General features: G+C 40.6%; 1 protein-coding gene across 2 annotated transcripts; it reads right to left on the bottom strand.

Moving 5' to 3' along the window:
- Positions 1-1,972: 1,972 nt before the first annotated feature.
- On the bottom strand, positions 1,973-17,866 carry LOC100301728 (RER1 retention in endoplasmic reticulum 1 homolog (S. cerevisiae)). Of its 2 annotated transcripts, NM_001160557.1 has the most exon segments (8): positions 1,978-2,428; positions 3,839-3,893; positions 4,123-4,258; positions 4,973-5,051; positions 13,669-13,765; positions 14,557-14,661; positions 14,920-15,005; positions 17,710-17,765. In NM_001160557.1, coding segments are annotated over 7 exon segments (564 nt in total). In that variant the 5' UTR covers positions 15,001-15,005; positions 17,710-17,765; the 3' UTR covers positions 1,978-2,417.
- Positions 17,867-20,073: the final 2,207 nt, after the last annotated feature.

Genomic DNA, 20,073 nt, shown 5'->3' with positions numbered 1-20,073 from the left:
TCAAAAGAGAGATCAGGGTCCAGAGTAACACCAAGGTCCTTCACAGTTTTATTTGAGACGACTGTACAACCATTAAGATTAATTGTCAGATTCAACAGAAGATCTCGTTGTTTCTTGGGACCTAGAACAAGCATCTCTGTGTTGTCCAAGTTTAAAAGTAGAACGTTTGCAGACATCCACTTCCTTATGTCTGAAACACAGGCTTCTAGCGAGGTTAATTTTGGGGCCTCACCATGTTTCATTGAAATGTACAGCTGTGTGTCATCCGCATAGCAGTGAAAGTTAACATTATGTTTTCGAATGACATCCCCAAAGAGGTAAAATATATAGTGAAAACAATAGTGGTCCAAAAACAGAACCTTGAGGAACATTGAAATTTACAGTTGATTTGTCAGAGGACAAACCATTCACAGAGACAAACTGATATCCTTCCGACAAATAAGCTCTAAACCAGGCCAGAACTTGTCCATGTAGACCAATTTGGGTTTCCAATCTCTCCAAAATAATGTGGTGATCGATGGTATCAAAAGCAGCACTAAGGTCTAGGAGCACGAGGACAGGTACAGAGCCTCGGTCTGATGCCATTAAAAGTAATTTACCACCTTCACAAGTGCAGTCTCAGTGCTATGATGGGGTCTAAAATCAGCATTTCGTATACATTGTTTGTCTTCAGGAAGGCAGTGAGTTGATGCGCAACAGCCTTTTCTAAAATGTTTGAGAGGAATGGAAGATCCGATATAGCAAAGGATCTGAATACTTACGTAAATAAGGAATTTCTGTTTTTTCTTCTTAATAAATGTGCAAAAATGTCTACCTGTTTTCACTGTCATTATGGGGTATTGCGTGTAGATGGATTTTTTTTAATTTATCAATTTTAGAATATAATACATTTTTAGATTAAGGCTGTAACGTAACAATATGTGAAAAAAGTTAAGGGGTCAGAGTACTTTCCGAATGCACTGTAAGTACAAATGTGTACCATTATTTAAACAATTTAATGCACTGAATTAGGCTAATATTAAAGCACTTAAAATGAACTTTTAGCCATATTTAATTTTAATACCAGTTTTAGGAAGAGTAATCCCATGTAAAAAATGTCTGCCACCCCTGTAAATAACGTTTTTCAGATCCAGCCCCTGTAAGAACATAGTAGAATAGCCCCGCTATAATACATTTACAGTACTATGAAAGACATTTCATTTAAATGTGTTATTATTTAACTCAGGGGTCTCCAACTCCAACTGGGTATGCAGGCTTTTATTCCCAAACCAACACTAACAGAACAGTTTACAATAGTCACCTTGGTATTCAGTACAAGCATCGCTTAATTAAAATTGGGCGTTGGGCTGTAAAAAAAACAACCCTGCACACCCAGTGCCTCTCCAGGTCTAGAGTTGGGAGTTCCCTGAATGTGGAAAGGTATTTTGTGCTACAGTACTCAGAGAGAAATCCAGTCTCCGGTCTGTTGTAAAGAACTGAGCTCCTGGCATGATGAACGTCAAAGTCCTCCCAGTATATATTCTCCATCCAGTTTAAAGAAAATGATTCAGGTAATGAATTACCTGCAGGGCTAGGAGATGCTGCATCATTGTTTTCTTCAGATACTAAATGTGAAGGCAGAGTGCCTGTGTCCACACCAACTGCTCAGGCGCTGCTGATGATCGTTCCCCCACAGACATCACATACAGTTGAGACGAGCAGCTCCCCTATATGGAGAGCAGGTTGTGGGGTTAATGGCCTTGTTCAAGGGCCCAACAGTAGGGGAAGGTCTTTAAGATGTGAACCCATCAGCCCTCCAGTTGCCAGATCAATTCCCCCTATTTTTCCAGTGCCTGGCCCGGGAATCGAACTGTCCATCTCCGCTGGTCTACCTACCGCCCTAATGGTTACTTCTAAAAGCAGAAATGGATTAAAGTTAACAGACAAATGTCAGTGAGATCCTAAAACATGAAGCAGAAACAGCCACACCTAATTTGAAGGGACACAGTCTCTTTAATAGCATTTGGAGTGAAAAAAATTACACTTAAAAGTTACTAAAATCTTTTTTTTGTTTATAATTGCAGCACAAGAGCAACCAAGAACATGCAATCTCTTTCATGAGAAAGTTTGTAAATCTAGAAATCAATTTTACTCGTTTTTTTTTTTAATGACATACGATGACTTGGAACACTTGTTTAACAGTTGTTTGAAGAAATGTTTTTTTGAAAATAAATCTCAAAACAAATGTAATCTTTAAAATAGATATAAACCCTTGGAAACACTATGTACTTTGACAGGATTTTTTTTTCTTCCCTTCCCTATTGCTGATCAAAAGGTTTTCCAAAATGTCTCTGGTTACAAAAAATACTACCGCATACTTTTCATAAGATCCCCAGCATACCCCCTTCATACATTAAAAGCTCTCAATCTCACTTTTCTCATGTGTCCTCTGCAAAAGAAGAGAAAGAGAAAATATTTTTGTTTGGAATGATTAGACCACATTTGTCAAAAGAAAAATACAGAATGTGAGTATCAAGCTACTAGATTTGAATGGAATATACCCCAGTTTGTAAACAGTTGCCTAAACTGCTTGTTCAAAGGATATGGTCTTTCAGGGGATAACTTTTTTCTAAGGAAAGAATAATTTGAATACGAGTATGATACTGATGTACATTTTAAGAAATCTGAACCCCAAAAATTATATTCACAGGGGGCGCAAAGCATAAATCTGAAGTTGAACTACTTGATTTGCTTCCCCATAGCTAGACGTAAATTAATCTGTCATTTAGTATCCAGGAGTGCTGAATGACAGTTACAGTTCTCTGCAACTGTACAAGCAAATCGTATGTTTGACATGACGGGAAAGCAAAGGGAATAAACACAAAAGGGATTCTATGGCTACGGAGGGAAAAACAGTAACAAATTAATTAACACTTTTTTTCCTTCTTTTTAGCAGCCACACATCTTGAACTGGGCTATCTTAAACCTCTCTGTACATAATGTTGTAAAAAAACATGACATTTCATCATTCTCCATGATGATATTCTCTGGAAAGTACACCAACTCTGTCCAAGCCATGCAGTGTTTTCACTCTTCGCCAACTTGTTATCTAGCCAATCTCCTATACCTAAATCACTGCTTGTGCCATCAACGGATGGTTGGACTATGGTTCTGAATAGTTCTGATAGGTATTGTATGTAGTGAATTGGTGTTCAACTGAGGGTAACCAGTCACTAAAAATGAACTGCTTTACATAAAGGAACATTTCTGATGTGTCTCAAGACAGTGCAAAAGTACACTTGATCATAGACCCACATCAATTTAAATCAATGAAATAAAAAGTACATCTAATCAGGTTATTTCGAAACCTAAGGACCTCCCACAAGTACACATTATAAACGAGTAGGTACCATGTCTTTAATCAATAGTAGTTGTATTTCGCTTGGAGCCAGAGGAGTTAGAAACGGAGCGTCATTAAGATTCCACAACGGAATTTCTCCTGCAATCCGTCCAGTGGCGCCCCCTCCAGCAGAGTTCATACTTACCCCAGGGGGTTACAAGGCAAAGGGCGGCACTGCGTTTCATCCACTGACCAAAGACAACGGTATCCCGCGGCTGAGAGATGACTCCCCATAATAACCAAAGGCAGCGTGTTCTCTTGTGATTACGTCAATCCTCAGCACTACTACCATCCAATACTGTCAACATTTAGGATCAAAACTATTTATTGTATCTTTTTTCCCCTCAGACAAATCACTGACCCCTTTGACCCACATATACTATTTTTCCATAACTTTTAATTCTCAATGGGGGGGGGGTTGATTTTAACTAGCAAAAGGTTTCCCGGTTTCTTCCTTGCCTCTGTAAGTCCTCTTCCCGTGTGTGAAGGGGAGGTATCTGTACTTGACCATATGCTGAAAGTAGGACAAGAAAAATAAAATGAGCCACATTCACATGATGTTCTTATTCACTGAATTCTCAGTGAAACATCTTGAAGATTGACTAGCATGATTAACTACAGATACATATCAAGAGCAGAGGATTTAATTAGGATTGTATGACTGCGATACATTTAGCTTTGAATTGCCTGATACAACTATATATCATGCAGAGTAAGCAGCAGCGTTACTGGATTTCCCATACCTTGATCTGCCTCTTCATGGTGATGCAGAAAAGCATGATGAAGTACATTACAAGTATGGGCCAGAACACTGGCACATTGAAGGCTTCAAAGAACGTGCAAATCATGGCGATGACGATGCCTTTTGTTGCCGAATGCCTGAAGACATAAAAGAAAAACACATGTACACATCAACAAAAAAGTCAGCGTTAATGATAGCAAGTTCCTTTCCTGTAGATAGTGGTAAAAAAAAAAAAGCACAAGTAAACGCTAAGAAAAGCTAAGAACGAGAGATTTCTGTTTCCTACCATCCAAATAAGTATGGGCAACAACATACTTGTCAGTGCCACCTCCAGTACATATTAGCATTGTTGTTATAGGTTCAGGTGGATAATGAAATGGCCTTGATAGTAAGGAAAGTATGTACAACAATACAGCTTTGCACTGGAAAGAGCAATCCTAGTGCAGTGTCCTATTGGAAATATACTTTCACATCTTCACATTGGTGGGTGAGCTGGCTACTTGGTGAGTGAACAGAATAAAAGGAGAGAATTTGCAAGGGACAGTGTGCAGGAGGTCTTTTGTGAACCAGGCTATTGAATAGTGGGACATAGAACACAACAGCCATTACATGGCTGGACAGTATTGTACATGTCAGTGTACTACGTTAATATGCATGTTCTCACTTTCCATGGATTGTGTGTATTTTCTGTGTGACATTGAATCATTCACTCAAAGATTCGTGGAATATTCCGACAGGACACTGTGGTAGGATGTCAGAAATAATGGGCACAAATGATGCACAAGCCTGTAACTCAGTCCAGTTCAGTGAAAGGCCAAGCTAGAGATGGTGTGGTCCTTGGGGGCTCTCACCAGAATTTGAATTCAGGCAACCTCCTGATGAACGGACGGAACTCCTCGTTCTGCTTGGTGGGGAGCGCCGGGCCCTCATCTACAGGTGAATGGAGGGGGAGCAAAGTTACAGCGAGGATCACTTTGCTAGCCAATCAAATGGACTCAAAACAAGAACAGTGACTACAGAGTTTCAAAACTGATCTAAATAGCATCCCGATAAGAGCACTGGTGTAGACACTTTGCATTCGGTTTTAAATACCAAAATGTCACTAAAGGCAGTATTTACATAGTAACCCAAGAGCTTCCAAACAAATACCTTTCTAAGTTACTCTCATCACATTGAAAGGAAAGGAGCTCTCCAATATCTTGTTTTTCTTGTGTAGGGGTTCTTAAACTTTTTCAGCCTGGGAACCAAATTAGAAATTCTGTTTACCTGGGACCCAAGCTTATGAAAACATGCAACTATACGTAATTATCAGCACATTTAATTTCCCTTATGCCTAAAACAAATGCAATATAGACAAGAACAAATAACAATGAAATGAAATACCCATACAAATTCACGTTTATTTTCCCCATTAAAAACTCTTGCATATCTGTCTAAATTGGAACTGTTGCTGTTAAAATACAATAAATAATTTTAATTCTGAACTGGAATAAACAGATTGATCACATCACATAGATGTACAACAGAACACACACACACTCCGTTTGATAATACAACCCTAAGTAACAATTCAGATGAAAAACTGCCTGTAGCTCAGGCCCTGAAGCAAGGATATGCATATTCTTGGTAACATTTGAAAGGAAATACTTTGAAGTGTGTGGAAACGTGAAAGGAATGTAGGAGACTATAACACATTAGATCTGGTAAAAGATAATACAAAGACCCCATATTTTTGTATTTATTTTGCACCATCTTTGAAATGCAAGAGAAAGGCCATAATGTATTATTCCAGCTCAGGTGCAATGCAGATTTTGGCCACTAGATGACAAGTGTAAATGCAAGTTTAAGATTGATCCAATGAACCATTGCATTTCTGTTCAAAAAGTTGTATCAAGACTGCCCAAATGTGCCTAATTTTTTTATTCATATCTTTTCATGTTCAAAATTGTGCACTCTCCTTATTTCACTGTATTAGCTACAGTAAATTGGACAGTGCAGTTAGATTAAAAAGAATGTAAGCTTTCTGCCAATATCAGATATGTCTGTCCTGGGAAATGTTCTTGTTACTTACAACCTCATCTTAATCGCATTAGCCTATGTTAGCTCAACCATCCCGCAGGGGACCCACCAATCCCGAAGAAGTTTTAAACTTGAATCCCCAAAAACATCTGGGTCAGATTCTTTCTTTCTTTAAGGTTGCAGCACTTATCGTCGCCAATCCTGTCTCTCCTCTCTGGGGAAGTTCCCATTGCTCAGAAGGCAGCCACGGTGCATTCATTATTTAAAGGGTGCGATAAAGCTGATCCTAACTGTTATAGGCCAATTCCTAGTTTGCCCTGTTTATCAAAAGTTTTGGAGAAACTTGTCAATCAACTAACTGGCTTTCTTGAGGTCTATAGTATTCTCCCTGGTATGCAATCTGGTTTCCGCTCAGGTTATGGATGTGTCACTGCAACCTTAAAGGTCCTCAATGATGTCACTATTGCCCTTGATTCTAAGCAATGTTGTGCTCCTATTTTTATTGACTTGGCCAAAGCTTATGATACGGTAGACCATTCCTTTTCTTGTGGGCCGGGCTAAGGAATATTGGTGTCTCTGAGGGGTGTCATGACTTTGGCCTGGGGTTAGGTATGACAGTCATAAATACCTCTTCCCCCCTTTTTCCTCTCTCTACCCTACTGATGTTACATTTGCAAACCCCTTGGTTAACATAGAGATTCTGGGAACATCAGAAGGTGTGGGGAAATTAACTATATTCTTGTAATCCGACCAATTGAACATATGCGGTGGTACTTAATGAATATGATGTCAGTTCGGTTGTCATCTGAGACATTCTCATCAATGATAAGATGACAAACTCTACAGTGGAAAGTCTATAGATCAGAGTTATCAGTTTCACATGGAATTGTTGTTCAATATAAATGTTTGAATATGAAATTATTCGTGATGGGATGAAATGTGATTTTAGCTTCTAAAATGTGAGATTTGGGTTTTCATAAGGTTAGGGCTCTGCTCAATGTGAAGGGACATGGGCTATAAAACTTTTCAAACACGCCCTCCTCTCCCTTCCTTCCTTTATAAAGCCTTGACGACAATATAACCTCCTGTTCCGAGGATGTGAGGACGATGGTCCGATGTCAGAATGGTTCAGATAATAAATACAGAACAAAGCCAACATCAGCTTGAGCTTTGGTTGCGAATGGTATGAACTTTGAACTCTTATTCACTACAGAAGTGATACCTCCTAGCCGTTGAGTTAGCAACAGCAGCTGCAAACGAAGGTTAGGAAGGAACAAACAGAGTATCCCGTCTATCACACAAAGACGTTACCACAACGTATCCAATTGACCACCAAAGACATTCTTCAAAGGACTTGGTTTGGCAACACGGCCTTCCATCTACCACCAACCTACCGAAGCGCAGCTCAGAGTAAATATTTATTGCATTTTCCTTTTCCAAATGGGCTGTAATTTAGAATGTATAAGACACTGTATTTACGATAGCACAGCTTCTCCCTTTGTTCCTCAGTCTTCCCGCTCTGTCACTCAAACCCAGCCCTTTTCTTTTGTGTAACCAGCTGTCATATCTGTTCCGCCCGCTAGGGACGTTTTCCTTTATGACATAATTTGTAATCAAGTTATAATTAATTATGTGTATGTGTAATTCTGTGTGATTAGTTAGGTATTTAGTAAATAAATAATTAAACCCAATTTTGTATTGCTGATTTAACTTGTTAGCCAGGGTTCGTGCAGATAACCAAGAATTTACAACTTTCAGATGAGACTGAATTAGGATGACGATTAATATTGACTGCTATTGATGTAAAATATTACTAGGTCTTTAAGAGTTTATTCGGAAGATAACAGCTCTATAAATATTCTTATACATTTACATGATTAGCTCAATCAGGTCATATTAATTATGGATAAATTATTTTATAGAATAGCATATCACTTAATCCGGCATAGCCAAAGACACAACAAGGGTCTTTGGCCTGGTTTGCTAACTACCTCTCTCAAAGAGTGCAGTGTATAAAGTCAGAACACCTGCAGTCTCAGCCACTGCACATCACCAAGGGAGTACCCCAAGGGTCAATCCTAGGCCCCACGATCTTCTCAATTTACATCAACAACATAGCTCAGGCAGTAGGAAGCTCTCTCATCCATTTATATGCGGATCATAGTCATACTCAGCTGGCCCCTACCCGGATTGTGTTAAACGCTCTACAACAAAGCTTTCTTAGTGTCCAACAAGCTTCCTCTGCCCTTAGCCTAGTTCTGAACACCTCTAAAAGAAGAATGCCCCTCTCCCCACAGGTGTGATTACTACCTTGGAGGGTTTAGAGTTTGAGGTAGTCACCTCATACAAGTACTTGGGAGTATGGCTAGACAGTACACTGTCCTTCTCTCAGCACATATCAAAGCTGCAGGCTAAAGTTAAATCTAGACTTGGTTTCTTCTATTATAATCACTCCTCTTTCACCCCAGCTGCAAAACTAACCCTGATTCAGATAACCATCCTACCCATGCTAGATTACAGAGACAAAATGTATAGATCGGCAGGTAAAGGTGAGTGGCTAGATGTCCTTTACCATTCGGCCATTAGATGTCATCACTGCACTCTATACTCTTCTGTAAATTGGACATCTCTGTATACCCGTCGCAAGACCCATTGGTTGATGCTTATTTATAAAACACTCTTAAGCCTCACTTCCCCCTATCTGAGATATCTACTGCAGCCCTCATCCTCCACATACAACACCTGTTCTGCCAGTTACATTCTGTTAAAAGGTCCCAAATCACACACTGGGTCGCTCCTCTTTTCAGTTCGCTGCAGCTAGCGACTGGAACGAACTGCAACAACTGGACAGTTTTATCTCCAGCTCTTCATTCAAAGACTCAATCATGGACACTCTTACTGACAGTTGTGGCTGCTTTGTGTGATGTATTGTTGTCTCTTCCTTCTTGTCTTTGTGCTGTTGTCTGTACTCAATAATATTTGTACCATGTTTTGTGCTGCTATCATGTGTTGCTGCCATGCTGTGTTGCTGTCATGCTGTTGTTGTCTTAGGTCTCTCTTTTTGTAGTGTTGTTGTGTCTCATCGTTATGTGTTTTGTCCAATATTTATTTGTAACCCCAGCCTGTCCCCACAGGAGGCCTTCTGGTAGGCCATCATTGTAAAACAAGTATTTGTTCTTAACTGACTTCGCTAGTTAATACTTTTTTTTAAGTACAGTAGCTAACTTTCTTTTGCTAACATTAGCTAGCTCTTAGCTGTGTACAAGGGGATTATTTGAAAGAGAAATTAACATTTACTACTATGAGAGTCAGTTAGTACCTCCTTATTTCTATTGATCATCACCTGTTATAAAATGACAACAGTGCCTTGCTAGACTTATTTTTCCACTGTTGAAGCCCTGTTTCCTGAAGCATTCTGCCCTGTTCTGAAAGACCTCCCTGGGTTTACCATCATGCTGTGGCTGTTTGGTCAGGATGTGTCATTTACATTTTTTGTTTTGAGAGACTCATTACTAAGCACTTCGCGCATAAAACACAGTGGGTGCTCCTCACCATTTCTCAAAGTTTGCATGAGAGAGAAACTCATCGCTGTATTTGCGCTGTATGAGCTCAGTCAGAACTTGTGGCTAGATTTAGTCCATTTAATGACAGCGGTGAGAATAACAAAATCAGTGGCTGACAGCGCATCATCTGCTGCTGAACAACAGCGCTGCAGCATGTGGGTCACCGAGTGATCTTCAATAAAACTGCAGAAACAAGATCAAACAAAGCAAAGCACACAGGCGTCTCCCTCCCACTCGTGCAGATACCAAAATGAGCAGAGACACCCCTGCTAAGCAGAGAGAGCACAGTTACCATAGAGCGCAATTGCACTTGGCCAAATCAATTCCGGTAATGAATTAAATAATTATACATTTACTGTGACACATTGCAACCCACCATTAACAGGTGGGGCCGCAAACCATACTTAAAGGCTGCTTTCGTGTACAGAGTAGGGGTTTAATTAGTCACCAAACCATACTTAAAGAAAGGCTGCTTTAGTGTACAGAGTAGGGGTTTAACTATTCACCAATACTTTCTGAGAATTGGTATGAGACGACGACGACCCCCCCCGTCATTCTGAAGACTAAGGTGCCTAGTTTAGGCATAGTGTCTCATTTAAAATAAATATGAGCCTGAATTTCATACATTTTCACCCCAAATTCTCATTACCAAAATACATCCATATATTCAGTTCCTTTTAGACAATTTTACTTTCGAAAAACCTAATGTATTCGAATAAAACACTGTTGCTGTAGTTTGGATATTACTGCATTGTCGGAACTAGAAGCACAAGCATTTCACTACACTCGCATTAACATCTGGTAACCATGTGTATGTGACAAATAAAATTTGATTAATCATAAATTGTATACCATCTGAAGTTCACATTAAACTAAATATTTATTAAGTAAAAACACTGTCTGTGGACATGTTTGTCATTACCTTAAGACTTTTTCAAATTTCTGTAAAAACACATTTTTTAAATAAAGTTTTATTCACCCATGATACAGTACATGACCAAAAGTATTTGGACACCTGCTCGTCAAACATCCCATTCCAAAATCATGGGCATTAATATGGAGTTGGTCCCACTTTGCTGCTCTAACAGCCTACACTCTTCTGGGAAGGCTTTCCACTAGAAGTTGGAACATTGCTGCGGGGACTTGCTTCCATTCAGCCACAAGAGCATTAGTGAGGTCAGGCACTGAGGTTGGGCGATTAGGCCAGGCTTGCAGTCGGCATTCCAATTCATCCCAAAGCTGTTCGATGGGGTTTAGGTCAGGGCTCTGTGATTCGGCCGTTGGACTGCTAGATGGCCAAAGAACGCGTTTTCACTGCTCCAGAGTCCAATGGCGGCTTACACCACTCCAGCCAACGCTTGGCATTGAGCATGGTGATCTTAGGCTTGCGTGTGGCTGTTCAGCCATGGAAATCCATTTCATGAAACCCCCGACAAACAGTTATTCTGCTGACGTTGCTTCCAGAGGCAGTTTGGAACTCGGTAGCGAGTGCTGCAACCAAGGACAGACAATTTTTACGCGCTTCGGCGGTCCCATTCTGTAAGCTTGTATGGCCTACCACTTTGTGACTGAGCCGTTGATGCTCCTAGATGTTTCCACCTCCCAATGACAGCACTTAAAGTTGACCGGTGCAGCTCTAGCAGGGCAGAACTTTGACGAACTGACTTGTTGGAAAGGTGGCATCCTATTACGGTGCCACGTTGAAAGTCACTGAGCTCTTCAGTTCTACTGCCAATGTTTGTCCATGGAGATTTCATGGCTGTGTGCTCGAACAGGTGTAGCTGAAATAGCCAAATCCACTAATTTGAAGGGGTGTCCACAAACAGTTGAAGTCGGAAGTTTATATACACTTAGGTTGGAGTCATTAAAACTCGTTTTTCAAGCACTCCACAAATTTCTTGTTAACAAACTATAGTCTTGCAAGTCGGTTAGGACATCTACTTTGTGCATGACACAAGTCATTGTTCCAACAATTGTTTACAGACAGATTATTTCACTTATAATTCACTGTATCACAATTCCAGTGGGTCAGAAGTTTACATACACTAAGTTGACTATGCCTTTAAACAGCTTGGAAGATTCCAGGAAATTATGTCATGGCTTTAGAAGCTTCTGATAGGCTAATTGACATAATTTCAGTCAAGTGGAGGTTTACCTGTGGATGTATTTCAAGGCCTACCTTCAAACTCAGTGGCTTTTTGCTTGACATCATGGGAAAATCAAAAGAAATCAGCCCCCCAAAAATTGTAGACCTGCACAAGTCTGGTTCATCCTCCAAACGCCTGAAGGTACCACGTTCATCTGTACAAACAATAGTACGCAAGTATAAACACCATGGGACCACGCAGCCGTCATACCGCTCAGGAAGGAGACGCGTTCTGTCTCCTAGAGATGAACGTACTTTGGTGCAAAAAGTGAAAATTAATCCCAGAACTACAGCAAAGGACCTTGTGAAGATGCTAGAGGAAACAGGTCGACATAACCTGAAAGGCCACACAGCAAGGAAGAAGCCACTGCTCCAAAACCGCCATAAAAAAGCCAGACTACAGTTTGGAACGGCACATGGGGACAAAGATCGTATTTTTTGGAGAAATGTCCTCTGGTCTGATGAAACAAAAATAGAACTGTTTGGCCATAATGACTTTCGTTATGTTTGGAGGAAAAAGGGGGAGGCTTGCAAGCCGAAGAACACCATCCCAACCGTGAAGCACGGGGGTGGCAGCATCATGTTGTGGGGGTGCTTTGCTGCAGGAGGGTCTGGTGCACTTCACAAAATAGATGGCATCATGAGGAGAAATTACATGGATATATTGAAGCAACATCACAAGACATCAGACAGGAAGTTAAAGCTTGGTCGCAACTGGGTCTTCCAAATGGACAATGACCTCAACCAAGCAAGTTGTGGCAAAATGGCTTAAGGACAACAAAGTCAAGGTATTATTCTGACATTTCACATTCTTAAAATAAAGTGGTGATCCTAACTGACCTAAAACAGGGAATTTCTACTAGGATTAAATGTCAGGAATTGTGAAAAACTGAGTTTAAATGTAGTTGGCTAAGGTGTATGTAAACGTCCGACTTCAACTGTACACTATATATACACACAAAAGTGTATCTCTAATAGAGCTCAGTATAATTTTTAAATAGCCAACATTTTGATCTCTGAAACCTGCTCATCATTACCCTAATGCACCAACATTTAAAACTATTAGAACAAATAAAATGTACTCTTCAGTTATTTGGGCTTAATCTGGTACTATGCCTTTATCTAAATGTGTACATGAAAATTATTCAGAAAAGGTTGTGTTGTGGTAATGAGAAGTTACAAAATAATAATTACATTTTAAATATTTGTTTTCAGTGTCATGTTTTAATCAGGCCCTTTCATTAAGTGAGGAATGCTAAAACAAATATTAGAAATGTATTTATTACTACTTTAGACTTCTAAAACTGTTGCAGTACTGATAATTTTTGCATTGGTAGATGTGGAAATTGTTGTAAATTACATAATCTCATTAACAACCATAATTATGAAATAGATAAATAAAGATCTGATCTTAGTGATTCAAGAGGAATTTTTGTGAAGTGCGAGTTTCTAGCGAATCACCCAATTAGAAAATGTCATTTTTTAATAGTCTTTGTTTAGTCATAAGGATGAAAACGTATCCTGATTCACTGGAAAATAAATATTTAGTTGCATTGGACTGAAACATATATTAATCGTCCCAAACTATGTCTCTTTCCTGAATCATATACACACCAGTGTATCAAGGTGCGTAGTCGGCCAAAGATACACACCCCTAGTCAAAGTTTTTTTAATATAGTCTCAGTCCTACATGGAGGGTCTCTTCATGAAGAGAGTGCGAGGAGACACTCCTGTACATTGTTTTATGTGAGAACGTAAACTTCTCAAACATGACTGCAACCCAAAGGAATGTCGTATGTTACAGTCAACTCTAACTTACCTTCGTCAAGCATTGATGGATCCACTTTTGGTGATAGAAAAGCGATGAACAGGTTGAGATGGTAGATTCCCAGAGCGTATGTTACAATATACCAACCCTGGTGGGAGCAGAGAGAACCTATATTAGTGTTCATTGAATTTCGTACATTACATTTTAAAATGTTACTCATTTAGCAGACGCTCTTATCCAAACTGGAAATTAAATAAGCGTAAACATGTGTATTCCCTCACACAATTCACAAATGTATCACATTGACTGATTTGACAAGATCTGGGGCAATACTAGTCTAAAGGGAAAACAGTGGCCTCCATTTTCACACAGACACTCCCAAAGTGATCTTCTACTTCTTGGATGTGTGCAAGTGCATATTACGCCTAAAGGCACATTGCAGAACCCTGGGAGAAAATAGCTTAACGTTCAAATTCAAATGTAACATGATCAGTCATAAACAATAGAAGTCAAATCTGACAAGCCGGTTACAGGCTCCCTCCATTGAGACATACCCACATCTGACAAGCCAGTTACAGGCTCCCTCCATTGAGGCATCCCCACATCTGACAAGCCAGTTATAGGCTCCCTCCATTGAGGCATACCCATATCTTGGCAGATTTGACTTTCGTTGTTATTTTCATCAAAGGAGGAAGTTGTCGCACTGTATATGGTGACGCCAGATTAGAGTCTACCTTCAAAAGACGTCAGATGCATATTCAGTAGAGAAAAATGTTGTGGAACGCTAAGATAGAAATATATTAAACAGATATACCTCTGACATGCTGAGAAAGGAAAAACGTCAGCTCTACTCATGGCACTTCTATCTGTAGTGTTCAGTACCTTGCAACCTCCTGAACGCGACCCAGCATAGGCCCTGAGTGTGGTGTGTTTCTCTACCTGTAATATGTACACTCTGATCATGTAGATGGCCGTTAGCGAAAGTGTGACTCCCCATCGCCCTATGGAGAACGGCGTCGACCTGTCTAGCCATGACTGATAGATCTGGAAAAGACATCAAACAGAAAGACAGTGCACAACCATTACCAGGAGCTCAACAGTAAACATTAGATAAAGCGTCACATTTTCACATCGTCTTATCTGAAGTTCAATTTCTAGCTTTTCAATGCAGCACCACTGTGACAGTGGGTCCAATGGTTATCTTCATCAAAATAGTGGTGGCAGCGTTTCCCTTGGTTTAGCCTAGTTTTCTTTCCTCTTGACATTTGATGAGAGAACAACTAAAGGACCTGGCAGCAGTACCTGTCCAACCCGTGTGAAGAAGCTTCCGATTGTGGATGGTTTCCCATGGATTGATTCACCAACACTGTCCCCTTCTGACATTCTGTCTGCAAGGAGAGAAAGGGGTTGTTAAGAGGCATTACTTGAACAGATTTCACCACCAGGCTTTTTGTTTGCAACGTGAGTATGGATCTGTAGACTAAGTGTTTATATTAAGGTGTTATAGACACAATGTGTTGATGTGGTGTGCTATCAAGACAAGAATGTCTTGCCTGGCTGTGACTCAAAGCATAGCTACATTTGCTGCATGTAAATAATGTGTGGACAGATGAACGTGAGGATATTTCACCTTCAGCTCAGAGCAATTTGGCAAATAGGCTATTGGTATTCAGTACTAACACTGGCAGATCATCCTCACCCAACATGTAGGCTACAGTAATTTTTGAATTGGCTAGCTATATAGCTAGCTAGTTTTTTTTATTCAGTTAGTCCTTTTCCACATATAATAACATGGCAACAACACTCACATACAGCGACAACAAAGCCTCATCAGCATAGCTGACTAAACTCAACTCCATGGTAAAGGAAGTTTTATATATTTTTTTCACCCCGATTTCAAACTTGTCTCATCGCTGCAACTCCTCAGCATGCTCAGGAGGCGAAGGTTGAGTCATGCATCCCCCAAAACAAACCACGCTTCTTAACACCTGCCAGCTTAACCCGGAAGCCAGCCGCACCACTGTGTTGGAGGAAACACCGCTCAACTGATGACCGAGGTCAACCTGCAGGCGTCTGGCCCACCACAAGGAGTCGCTAGAGCGCAATGTGCCAAGTAAACTCTTCTGGCCAAACCCAGATGATGCTGGGCCAATTATGCGCTGCCCTATGAGACGCCTGATCACGGCCAGTTGTGATACAGCCCGGGATCAAACCCAGGTCTGTAGTGATGCCTCTAGCTGTGCGATGCAGTGCCTTAGACCGCTGCGCCTTTCAGGAGGTCAGTAAAGGAAGTTTCTGATGAGCTCCATGAACAGTTGAGCAGAGACCAGGCTTTTTGGAATTCAGCTCCGACTAAATCGATTTGCCCAAGGTCAATACTTCAACAAAAAATGAAATGCTTACCTTGTACATACGTTTAATCCTCTGTAGTTGAGTGCCTTTGTTTTCTGAAATACGTATTATTTTTTTAAAAACATGAATCAAATACAACCGACTGGTTGTTGAGATTCAAATTGACACGTGCCATCTAAAAGCAACGAGCAAACAAATCGGTGGTTGTATTTGATTAACGTTTATTGAAAATGTATGGATTTCAGCAAACAAGGAAAGGCATACAACTAGAGGGCAAACATTGGTACATCATGGTAAGCGTTACATAATGTAAATGTTTAAGTATTGACCTTGGGAGTGATTCGATGTAGTAGTAGCTGAATTCCACAGAGCCTGGTCTCTGATCAACTCCATGGAGTTGAGCAAAGTCAGCTACATCAACCTAACATCAACATTTGGTGTTAGGTTGATTTGGCTCATGCACTTGGTCAAAAACTATTTTTATTTAGACATTTTTTTGCAAGTACATACTGCGCACAACGGCAGTAAAGACGATATTTTGCTGCGAAACTCCATATTTTGGGTGTGCAATTAACTTATTTTGACATCACATTTGCAGAGCTGATTAATGGGACTCAGACATTTAAGGATAATGGGCGTCAGAGGATACATCTTCTCCTCAAGCCTAAATAGTGGTTTAATGCTATCCCAACTCTTCCCACCCAAAGTCCTTGGCTTGTAATAGTCTACTTGGAAGGTCTACCGGCTCAAACGATACGTTTCATTTCCATTCATGTCAAATGTCACGTTGCTTATCAAACAGTCGTCCAATTATTGTGAGACTTAAGTTAGCTGATAATGACAGACTTGATAGCCGAATTAAACTAAACTCCACGATTTAATAGCGGCAACTAGTGTGGGCAGACTGGAGTTCCGAAGACACACAATTAAATTGATCAAAAACGACATATTTCAGCACCCAAAGAACAGCCCTGAAATCGGTACTATGTATTAAAAACATAGGCCGCCCACACACTAGTCGGCGCGCCACTCCATCGTAAATCGTGGAGTTGAGTCGCTCACGAAACATAATGGCTAGTTAGCTCTCCAACGTTGACTCGTTTACTGCTTAGCTAGCCAACGAATGCAGTTGCTAGCTACTGTAGCCTATTAAAACAATTATTTATTGTGTTTGGGATGAGATGTTTAGCATTTGTGTTTTTTATTCATAGCGCAATTTTGATTAAATGTTTTCCTGTCTCGCAAGCAGGGTGAGTGACGTTAGCTAACATTAGAACAAAGCTAATGAGTGATTCCCCCCCCCCCCCAAAAAAAAACCTTCCTGGTTCGTGTAGTTTTTAAACAACCACCTTTCATTAACAGTGTGTGTGAAACACTGATGGATTCCCTTTACTTCCCATAATGTGCAGCGGGAATCAAATAATCAAACAGTCCAACACTGCTACATCACAGTAGGAAAATGTAGTCTTTAATCTCAATCTTGTCATTATGATGGCTACAAATCAGCGGGAAGTTGAACTACAACCACCAGCAGTAACCTCGTGAATTTGACAACTCACTTCCGGTTAGAAACCGAGCCCTTTTTAGCTAGCATAGGCATAGCCTCTCGATATCATATTTAGAAAGGAATTCAATTGAAATATTACTTTGTTATTGGTCCCCTTAATTCCACTAAAACTAAAGAACATATGTTCACACACCTACTGACAGACATACTGCTGCAAGACAGGTTTTTCTTACCTGATTCTGCCGCTGTGTCACTCTCGGCTCTACCTAACTACCTCTCGGGCTGATGTGAACACGTCAGTACTTCCGCGAGGACTCGCTTTAAAGTACGGCAGGCAAGATCAGAAGAGCAAAGAAAACTCTGGACCGGTGAGGGAGATGCACAGCGGGTTTGTGGCACTTTGCCTGGCCACTGGAGAATTTAAAATACCTACTTATTTGAACTCCAATTTGTATGACACAACACAATTATATGACAGAACAAAAAATCCAGCCAAACCTTTACTTTCAATTGCTTTTTAGTAGCCTAAAATAATGCCCCCAATTAAATAGCCGAATTGTTCTTTATCTCTAAAAATAATATAATATAGCATATGACAGAGTACACATACCTTTTGACAAGTGTTGTTTACTCACTAGGGCGAGGGGTCATTAACTGTTTGATGGAACTTACTTACAATGCATTCAGAAAGTATTCAGACGCCCTGACTTTAACCACATTTTGTTACGTTACAGCCTTATTCTAAAATGGATTAAAGAAATAAAAATCCTTATTAATCTGCACACAATAACCCAGAATGAAAAAGTGAAAATGTTTTCAAATGTATAAAAAAAAACGGAAAGGTCTTATTTACATAGGTATTCAGACCCTTTGCTATGAAACTCGAAATTGAGCTCAAGTGCATCCTCTTTCCATTGATCATCTGCAACTTGATTGGAGTCCAACTGTGGTAAATTAAATTTATTGGACATGATTTGGAAAGGCACACACCTGTCTATATAAGGTCCCACAGTTTACAGTTTATGTCGGGGCAAAAAACCAAGCCATGAGGTTGAAGGAATTGTCTGTAGAGCGCCGAGACAAGATTGTGTCAAGGCACAGGTCATTTATGCAGCATTTAAGGTCCCCAAGGACACAGTGGCCTCCATCATTCTTAAATGGAAGAAGATTGGAACCACCAAGACTCTTCCTAGGGCTGGCCACCCAGCCAAACTGAGCTAAAGGGGGAGAACGGCCTTGGTCAGGGAGGTGACCAAGAACCCGATGGTCACTCTGACAGAGCTCCAGAGTTCCCCTGTGGAAATGGGAGAACCACCCAGAAGGACAACCATCTCTGCAGCACTCCATCAATCAGGCCTTTATGGTATAGTGGCCAGACAGAAGCAACTCCTCAATAAAAGGCACATGACAGCCCGCTTGGAGTTTGCCAAAAGGCAACTAAAGACTCTCAGAACATGAGAAACAAGATTCTCTGGTCTGATGTAACCAAGATTGAACTCTTTTGCCTGAATGCCAAGAATCAAGTCTGGAGGAAACATGGCATCATCCCCATGATAAACCATGGTGGTGGCAGCATCACACTGTGGAGGTGTTTTTCAGCGGCAGGGACTGGGAGACTAGTCAGGATCTAGGGAAAGATTAACGGAGCAAAGTACAGAGAGATCCTTGATGAAAACCTGCTCCAGAGCGCTCTCGACCTCAGGCTGAGGTGAAGGGTCACTTTCCAACTGGACAGCGATCCTAAGCACACAGCCAAGACAATGCAGGAGTGGCTTCGGAACAAGTCTCTGAATGCACTTGAGTCCGGACTTGAACCCGATCTAACATCTCTGGAGAGACTTGAAAATAGCTGTGCAGTGACGCTCCCCATCCCACCTGACAGAGCTTGAGAGGATAGACAGAGAAGAATGGGAAACACTCCCCAAATACAGGTGTGTATATCTTGTAGCGTCATTCCCAGGAAGACTCAAGGTTGTAATTGCTGCCAAAGGTGCTTCAACAAAGTACTAAGTAAAGGGTCTGAATACTTACAGTACCAGCCAAACGTTTGGACACACTTACTCATTCAATAGGTTTTCTTTATTTGTACTATTTTCTACAGGCACTTAACCCACTGTTCCTAGGCCGTCATTGAAAATAAGAATTTGTTCTTAAGAGCTCTAGGGGCGCTATTTCATTTTTGGATAAAAAACGTTCCCGTTTTAAGCGCGATATTTTGTCACGAAAAGATGCTCGACTATGCATATTCATGACAGTTTTGGAAAGAAAACACTCTGGAGTTTCAGAATCTGCAAAGATTTTGTCTGTAAGTGCCCCAGAACTCATTCTACAGGCGAAACCAAGATGATGCATCACCCAGGAATTAGCAGAATTTCTGAAGCTCTGTTTTCCATTCTCTCCTTATATGGCTGTGATTGCGCAAGGAATGAGCCTACACTTTCTGTCGTTCGCCCAAGGTCTTAGCAGCATTGTGACGTATTTGTAGGCATATCATTGGAAGATTGGCCATAAGAGACTACATTTTCCAGAGGTCCGCCCGGTGTCCTTTGTCTAAATTTGTGCGTAATCTTCAGGTGCAGGCATTTTCTCCTGGGATT

This window comes from Oncorhynchus mykiss, chromosome 16 (assembly GCF_013265735.2).
Source record: "Oncorhynchus mykiss isolate Arlee chromosome 16, USDA_OmykA_1.1, whole genome shotgun sequence".
Lineage (NCBI taxonomy): Eukaryota > Metazoa > Chordata > Actinopteri > Salmoniformes > Salmonidae > Oncorhynchus > Oncorhynchus mykiss.
The sequence above is the reverse complement of the archived record's forward strand: the minus strand, read 5'-3'. Positions and strand labels throughout refer to the sequence as shown.

Bases quoted from the DNA above. Each gene is read 5' to 3' on its own strand.
- LOC100301728 (XM_021564391.2), bottom strand. From the start codon at position 15,000: ATGTCAGAAGGGGACAGTGTTGGTGAATCAATCCATGGGAAACCATCC. The intron at 14,662-14,919 runs GTACTGCTGCCA...TGTCTTTTCCAG, and splicing joins TCTTCACACGGGTTGGACAG to ATCTATCAGTCATGGCTAGA. The intron at 3,894-4,122 runs GTATGGGAAATC...TCCTACTTTCAG, and splicing joins CCATGAAGAGGCAGATCAAG to CATATGGTCAAGTACAGATA.